This window comes from Corticium candelabrum, chromosome 13 (assembly GCF_963422355.1).
Source record: "Corticium candelabrum chromosome 13, ooCorCand1.1, whole genome shotgun sequence".
Taxonomy (NCBI): domain Eukaryota; kingdom Metazoa; phylum Porifera; class Homoscleromorpha; order Homosclerophorida; family Plakinidae; genus Corticium; species Corticium candelabrum.
In genome coordinates, this window is record NC_085097.1 from 5,137,324 (window position 1) to 5,146,077 (window position 8,754).

General features: G+C 38.6%; 1 protein-coding gene across 1 annotated transcript; it reads left to right on the forward strand.

The window, feature by feature from the left end:
- Window positions 1-7,567, forward strand: LOC134188557 (uncharacterized skeletal organic matrix protein 2-like). Its single transcript, XM_062656723.1, has 11 exons — window positions 1-5; window positions 60-133; window positions 481-819; window positions 1,227-1,562; window positions 3,190-3,528; window positions 3,617-3,619; window positions 4,823-5,161; window positions 5,591-5,923; window positions 6,011-6,013; window positions 7,134-7,469; window positions 7,557-7,567. The coding sequence occupies exons 1-11, from the start codon at window positions 1-3 to the stop codon at window positions 7,565-7,567; spliced, it is 2,118 nt and encodes a 705-aa protein (XP_062512707.1).
- The last annotated feature ends 1,187 nt before the right edge of the window (window positions 7,568-8,754 follow it).

An 8,754-nucleotide genomic window follows, 5' to 3' on the forward strand; every position in this document is an offset into this window, starting at 1 on the left:
ATGCCGTTAGACTACTAGATCGAGACTGCATGCACTCATATGGTAAAAATTGACTGAAGTCTGCAATATCAAGTGACTGAAGAACACGACATCCCATTTCGTGATGTTGTAAAGCCGGACTTGCTTCTCATATGTGAGCTCATCAACGCCAAGATTGGACAACCTAACAGTTTCTTTTTTTTCTCATTTATACATGTAACACATCACTAGAGTCGTTAGCTAGTAACTGAGTAGCGTTGAAGGAAGGAAGAAAGAAAGGTGTACAACAACCTCTAGTTTAGACTAACAGTTTAGACTTTTGTCAATTTATTATTACTGTAAACGGTATAAGTAAAGCAATAGCTAGAACACTTACACATGTACGTAGATATATCTTGATAAAAAATCAAACCACATTTGGTCGCTCTCATGTATGTAGTAGATGTTCAAATAGCATTACATTTGCAACATAATCATTTCAAAAGTTTGTTGTGTGTACAGATGTGTCATCAACACCTACAGCAACATCATCTCAACAAACCACGCCAAGAGAAACATCTCCACTTTTGTGTTACTCTTGTTCTCGAGCAAATAGAGAAGATTGTGACGAATCTCAGACAGTTCAAACGTGTGGAGTTGGAGACGTGTGCCTTCTAGTAGTTTTCAGGGTTGCACAAGCATTTGGAGGAGGTGTCATTTCGTTTCAAAGAGGATGTTTTCCAAACGCAAGCTGTACTGAAAGTGATGCATGTAGGGGTACGTCAGGTGGAAACTGTGTCAGATGTTGTGACATTAATCTTTGCAATGATGGAGGAGATATTGACACTATTCCTACCACAGGTAATTAATTAATACAAAACTTATGTTTACAGATCGAATTGGTAGAATTTTGTTAAATTGTCGTAGGTTTTACCTCATTTTTGTGTACAGGCTGCAGATCTGTTATAGTCATAGTTTAACAGCTAGGTCTACAATAGAACTTAAAGTTCATGTCAGTGTAGCTAGACGTTTGACAACTTACTTTGTATTGAAATATTGTCAACAGGTTTCTTGTGTACACCATGAGGAAGTAGCTGACAGTCAAAACTGATACACAAGTACACACACACATACACACGCACACACACACACACACACACACACACACACACACACACACACACACACAGACAGTAAAGCACTAGCTACATTATCCTTGGTAGATGTGCAACATTCGTAATGATTTCAAGAGTTTGTTGTGTGTATAGAGGTAACATCTACACCTACAGCAACATCATCTCAGCAAAGCACACCAACAGCAACATCTCCGCTTTTGTGTTACTCTTGTTCTCGAGCAAATAGAGAAGAGTGTGACGAATCGCAGACAGTTCAAACGTGTGATGTTGGAGACGTGTGCCTTCTAGTAGTTTTCAGGGTTGCACAAGCATTTGGAGGAGGTGTCAATGCTTTTCAAAGAGGATGTTTTCCGAATGCAAGCTGTACTGAAAGTGATGCATGTAGGGGTACGTCAGGTGGAAACTGTGTCAGATGTTGTGACAGTAATCTTTGCAATGATGGAGATATTGACACTATTCCTACCACAGGTAATACAAATATGAATACTTATTGTTTACATGCAGTTGGTAGAATTTTGTCAAATTGTCTTAGATTTACCTTATTTTTGTGTACAGGCTGTAGATAGTTAGAGTAAACAGCTAGGTTTACAACAAACTTAGAATTAATTCTAAGTTCATGACAGTTTAGCTAGACATTTGGCAAGTTACTTTTTATTGAAATTGTCAGCTTCCAACATGTTTCTTGAGTACACCATGAGGAAGTAGCTGACCATCAACCATCAAACCTGACACATGTAGACACACAGACGAGTAGACACACACACACACACACACACACACACACACACACACACACACACACACACACACACACACACACACACACACACACACACACACACACACACACACACACACACACACACCAGTTCTGAAAAGAGCTGGTATGACTGGGATAGAATGTATGCTGATGAAAAAGCAGTTAAAATACATTGGTCACGTAATCAGAATGGATGACAGAAGACTAGCTGCCAAGACAAGTTCTTTTGGTCAACTGCTCGATGCACCAAGATGAGCCGGTGGCCCAAAACTTAGATACAAAGACAAAATTCAGCATCATTTGCAAAACGTTAACATCTCTCAAGCAAACTGGAAAGTCATAACTTCTGAGCGTTCCACTTTGAAAGACAAATCATGTCTGGTCTAAGAAGCTTTAAATTGAAACAGAGGGAGTGAAGAAAATTGAGAGAAAGAGTCAAATGCATTATGAAATCCTTACTGGATCCACCACAAGTCAATATATATGTCGTACATGTAATTGAGATCACGAATTTGACTTATATTGCTCATGAGCAAACTAACAACAACTTACCAAAAGCTTTATATATATATAACAATCTCTGAGATGCTTTTTGTGTACCAGAAGATGTCGATGTAAAGCCGGACTTGCTTCTCATAGGTGAGCTCATCAACTTCAAGATCGGACAACCTAACAGTTTCTTTTTTCTCATATATGTAACATATCACTAGAGTCGTTAGCTAGTAGCTGAGTAGCGTTGAAGGAAGGAAGGAAGGTGTACAGCAACCTCTAGTTTAGACTAACAGTTTAGACTTTTGTCAATTTATTATTACTGTAAACGGTATAAGTAAAGCAATAGCTAGAGCACTTACACATGTGTAGCAACTGTGTAGCGCACTAGTTACTTAGCGTACGTTAGTTGACGTCATTAGGTAGTGCCTATATAACTTGTGAATTTGCTAGATTAAGCGTAGTATTGATCGTGTACCGTGTAGTACGTGTATTGTGTAGTACGGTGTAGTAACAGCTAGGTCTACAATAGAACTTAAAGTTCATGTCAGTTTAGCTAGACGTTTGACAACTTACTTTGTATTGAAATATTGTCGACAGGTTTCTTGTGTACACCATGAGGAAGTAGCTGACAGTCAAAACTGACACACAAGTACACACACACACACACACACACACACACACACACACACACACACACACACACACACACACACACACACACACGCACACACACACACACACACACACACACACACACACACACACACAGTAAAGCACTAGCTACATTATCCTTGGTAGATGTGCAACATTTGTAATGATTTCAAGAGTTTGTTGTGTGTATAGAGGTAACATCTACACCTACAGAAACATCATCTCAGCAAAGCACACCAACAGCAACATCTCCACTTTTGTGTTACTCTTGTTCTCGAGCAAATAGAGAAGAGTGTGACGAATCGCAGACAGTTCAAACGTGTGATGTTGGAGACGTGTGCCTTCTAGTAGTTTTCAGGGTTGCACAAGCATTTGGAGGAGGTGTCAATGCTTTTCAAAGAGGATGTTTTCCGAATGCAAGCTGTACTGAAAGTGATGCATGTAGGGGTACGTCAGGTGGAAACTGTGTCAGATGTTGTGACAGTAATCTTTGCAATGATGGAGGAGATATTGACACTATTCCTACCACAGGTAATACAAATATGAATACTTATTGTTTACATGTAGTTGGTAGAATTTTGTCAAATTGTCTTAGATTTACCTTATTTTTTGTGTACAGGCTGTAGATAGTTAGAGTAAACAGCTAGGTTTACAACAAACTTAGAATTAATTCTAAGTTCATGACAGTTTAGCTAGACATTTGGCAAGTTACTTTTTATTAAAATTGTCAGCTTCCAACATGTTTCTTGAGTACACCATGAGGAAGTAGCTGACCATCAACCATCAAACCTGACACATGTAGACACACAGGCGAGTAAACACACACACACACACACACACACACACACACACACACACACACACACACACACACACACACACACACACACACACACACACACACACACACACACACACACACACACACACACACACACACACCAGTTCTGAAAAGAGCTGGTATGACTGGGATAGAATGTATGCTGATGAAAAAGCAGTTAAAATACATTGGTCACGTAATCAGAATGGATGACAGAAGACTAGCTGCCAAGACAAGTTCTTTTGGTCAACTGCTCGATGCACCAAGATGAGCCGGTGGCCCAAAACTTAGATACAAAGACAAAATTCAGCATCATTTGCAAAATGTCAACATCTCTCAAACAAACTGGGAAGTCATGGCTTCTGAGCGTTCCACTTTGAAAGACAAAATCATGTCTGGTCTAAGAAGCTTAAATTGAAACAGAGAGAGTGAAGAAAATTGAGAGAAAGAGTCAAATGCATTATGAAATCCTTACTGGATCTACCACAAGTCAACATATATGTTGTACATGTAATTGAGATTGTCGATCACGAATTTGACTTATATTGCTCATGAGCGAACTTACAGCAACATATCAAAGCTCTATATATACAGCAATCTCTGACATGCTCTTTGTGTACCAGAAGATGTCGATGTAAAGCCGGACTTGCTTCTCATATGTGAGCTCATCAACACCAAGATTGGACAACCTAACAGTTTCTTTTTTTCTCATTTATACATGTAACACATCACTAGAGTCGTTAGCTAGTAACTGAGTAGCGTTGAAGGAAGGAAGAAAGAAAGGTGTACAACAACCTCTAGTTTAGACTAACAGTTTAGACTTTTGTCAATTTATTATTACTGTAAACGGTATAAGTAAAGCAATAGCTAGAACACTTACACATGTACGTAGATATATCTTGATAAAAAATCAAACCACATTTGGTCGCTCTCATGTATGTAGTAGATGTTCAAATAGCATTACATTTGCAACATAATCATTTCAAAAGTTTGTTGTGTGTACAGATGTGTCATCAACACCTACAGCAACATCATCTCAGCAAACCACGCCAAGAGAAACATCTCCACTTTTGTGTTACTCTTGTTCTCGAGCAAATAGAGAAGATTGTGACGAATCTCAGACAGTTCAAACGTGTGATGTTGGAGACGTGTGCCTTCTAGTAGTTTTCAGGGTTGCACAAGCATTTGGAGGAGGTGTCATTTCGTTTCAAAGAGGATGTTTTCCAAACGCAAGCTGTACTGAAAGTGATGCATGTAGGGGTACGTCAGGTGGAAACTGTGTCAGATGTTGTGACAGTAATCTTTGCAATGATGGAGGAGATATTGACACTATTCCTACCACAGGTAATTAATTAATACAAAACTTATGTTTACAGATCGAATTGGTAGAATTTTGTTAAATTGTCGTAGGCTTTACCTCATTTTTGTGTACAAGCTGCAGATCTGTTATAGTCATAGTTTAACAGCTAGGTCTACAATAGAACTTAAAGTTCATGTCAGTTTAGCTAGACGTTTGACAACTTACTTTGTATTGAAATATTGTCAACAGGTTTCTTGTGTACACCATGAGGAAGTAGCTGACAGTCAAAACTGATACACAAGTACACACACACATACACAAACACGCACGCACACACACACACACACACACACACACACACACACACACACACACACACACACACACACACACACACAGTAAAGCACTAGCTACATTATCCTTGGTAGATGTGCAACATTCGTAATGATTTCAAGAGTTTGTTGTGTGTATAGAGGTAACATCTACACCTACAGAAACATCATCTCAGCAAAGCACACCAACAGCAACATCACTTTTGTGTTACTCTTGTTCTCGAGCAAATAGAGAAGAGTGTGACGAATCTCAGACAGTTCAAACGTGTGATGTTGGAGACGTGTGCCTTCTAGTAGTTTTCAGGGTTGCACAAGCATTTGGAGGAGGTGTCAATGCTTTTCAAAGAGGATGTTTTCCAAATGCAAGCTGTACTGAAAGTGATGCATGTAGGGGTACGTCAGGTGGAAACTGTGTCAGATGTTGTGACAGTAATCTTTGCAATGATGGAGATATTGACACTATTCCTACCACAGGTAATACAAATATGAATACTTATTGTTTACATGCAGTTGGTAGAATTTTGTCAAATTGTCTTAGATTTACCTTATTTTTGTGTACAGGCTGTAGATAGTTAGAGTAAACAGCTAGGTTTACAACAAACTTAGAATTAATTCTAAGTTCATGACAGTTTAGCTAGACATTTGGCAAGTTACTTTTTATTAAAATTGTCAGCTTCCAACATGTTTCTTGAGTACACCATGAGGAAGTAGCTGACCATCAACCATCAAACCTGACACATGTAGACACACAGACGAGTACACACACACACACACACACACACACACACACACACACACACACACCAGTTCTGAAAAGAGCTGGTATGACTGGGATAGAATGTATGCTGATGAAAAAGCAGTTAAAATACATTGGTCACGTAATCAGAATGGATGACAGAAGACTAGCTGCCAAGACAAGTTCTTTTGGTCAACTGCTCGATGCACCAAGATGAGCCGGTGGCCCAAAACTTATATACAAAGACAAAATTCAGCATCATTTGCAAAATGTTAACATCTCTCAAGCAAACTGGAAAGTCATAACTTCTGAGCGTTCCACTTTGAAAGACAAATCATGTCTGGTCTAAGAAGCTTTAAATTGAAACAGAGGGAGTGAAGAAAATTGAGAGAAAGAGTCAAATGCATTATGAAATCCTTACTGGATCCACCACAAGTCAATATATATGTCGTACATGTAATTGAGATCACGAATTTGACTTATATTGCTCATGAGCAAACTAACAACAACTTACCAAAAGCTTTATATATATATAACAATCTCTGAGATGCTTTTTGTGTACCAGAAGATGTCGATGTAAAGCCGGACTTGCTTCTCATATGTGAGCTCATCAACACCAAGATTGGACAACCTAACAGTTTCTTTTTTTTCTCATTTATACATGTAACACATCACTAGAGTCGTTAGCTAGTAACTGAGTAGCGTTGAAGGAAGGAAGAAAGAAAGGTGTACAACAACCTCTAGTTTAGACTAACAGTTTAGACTTTTGTCAATTTATTATTACTGTAAACGGTATAAGTAAAGCAATAGCTAGAACACTTACACATGTACGTAGATATATCTTGATAAAACATCAAACCACATTTGGTCGCTCTCATGTATGTAGTAGATGTTCAAATAGCATTACATTTGCAACATAATCATTTCAAAAGTTTGTTGTGTGTACAGATGTGTCATCAACACCTACAGCAACATCATCTCAGCAAACCACACCAACAGCAACATCTCCACTTTTGTGTTACTCTTGTTCTCGAGCAAATAGAGAAGAGTGTGACGAATCTCAGACAGTTCAAACGTGTGATGTTGGAGACGTGTGCCTTCTAGTAGTTTTCAGGGTTGCACAAGCATTTGGAGGAGGTGTCAATGCTTTTCAAAGAGGATGTTTTCCAAATGCAAGCTGTACTGAAAGTGATGCATGTAGGGGTACGTCAGGTGGAAACTGTGTCAGATGTTGTGACAGTAATCTTTGCAATGATGGAGATATTGACACTATTCCTACCACAGGTAATACAAATATGAATACTTATTGTTTACATGCAGTTGGTAGAATTTTGTCAAATTGTCTTAGATTTACCTTATTTTTGTGTACAGGCTGTAGATAGTTAGAGTAAACAGCTAGGTTTACAACAAACTTAGAATTAATTCTAAGTTCATGACAGTTTAGCTAGACATTTGGCAAGTTACTTTTTATTGAAATTGTCAGCTTCCAACATGTTTCTTGAGTACACCATGAGGAAGTAGCTGACCATCAACCATCAAACCTGACACATGTAGACACACACACACACACACACACACACACACACACACACACACACACACACACACACACACACACACACACACACACACACACACACACACACACACACACACACACACACCAGTTCTGAAAAGAGCTGGTATGACTGGGATAGAATGTATGCTGATGAAAAAGCAGTTAAAATACATTGGTCACGTAATCAGAATGAATGACAGAAGACTAGCTGCCAAGACAAGTTCTTTTGGTCAACTGCTCGATGCACCAAGATGAGCCGGTGGCCCAAAACTTAGATACAAAGACAAAATTCAGCATCATTTGCAAAATGTTAACATCTCTCAAGCAAACTGGGAAGCCATAACTTCTGAGCGTTCCACTTTGAAAGACAAATCATGTCTGGTCTAAGAAGCTTTAAATTGAAACAGAGAGAGTGAAGAAAATTGAGAGAAAGAGTCAAATGCATTATGAAATCCTTACTGGATCCACCACAAGTCAATATACAGCTCTGGAAAAAATTATAAGACCACCCTTCAAATTTTGGGTTTAGGGTTACAAATGTACCACATTTTGTTGATACCAGGGCTATCACTGTCATTTATAACAGTTTGGTTCATATACTAAGATGCTGTAAGACATGCCTGTTTATATGCTTATATTAATCTGAAAATGTATCAACCAAAAATCTACCAAATTACATGACAATTTGTTAGAAGATTTACTAAATAAATAAACATACAATAAGCAGTAAATAACAATAACCAACATTAACAGCAATATGCAACTACAAAAGTACGAAAAACACTCAATATTTTGTGGCAAAGCCCCTGTTTTTAATCACAGCCCGAATTCGACTTGGGATGCTTTCCACCAGCCTCTCACATTCATCTTGAGTGATCGTTTCCCACTCCAGGCGTAGAAAATCAAACAACTCTGCTTTGTTTGAAGGTTTGTGATTCTCCATTTTGCGTTTCATGGTATTCCACAGGTTTTCTATTGGGTTAATATCTGGAGATTGAGCTGGCCAAGTCA

What these genes read in the sequence shown, in the direction of transcription:
- LOC134188557 (XM_062656723.1), top strand. An exon ending in TGACACTATTCCTACCACAG is followed by an intron (nt 820 to 1,226) that starts GTAATTAATTAA and finishes TTGTGTGTATAG; the next exon opens with AGGTAACATCTACACCTACA. An exon ending in TGACACTATTCCTACCACAG is followed by an intron (nt 1,563 to 3,189) that starts GTAATACAAATA and finishes TTGTGTGTATAG; the next exon opens with AGGTAACATCTACACCTACA.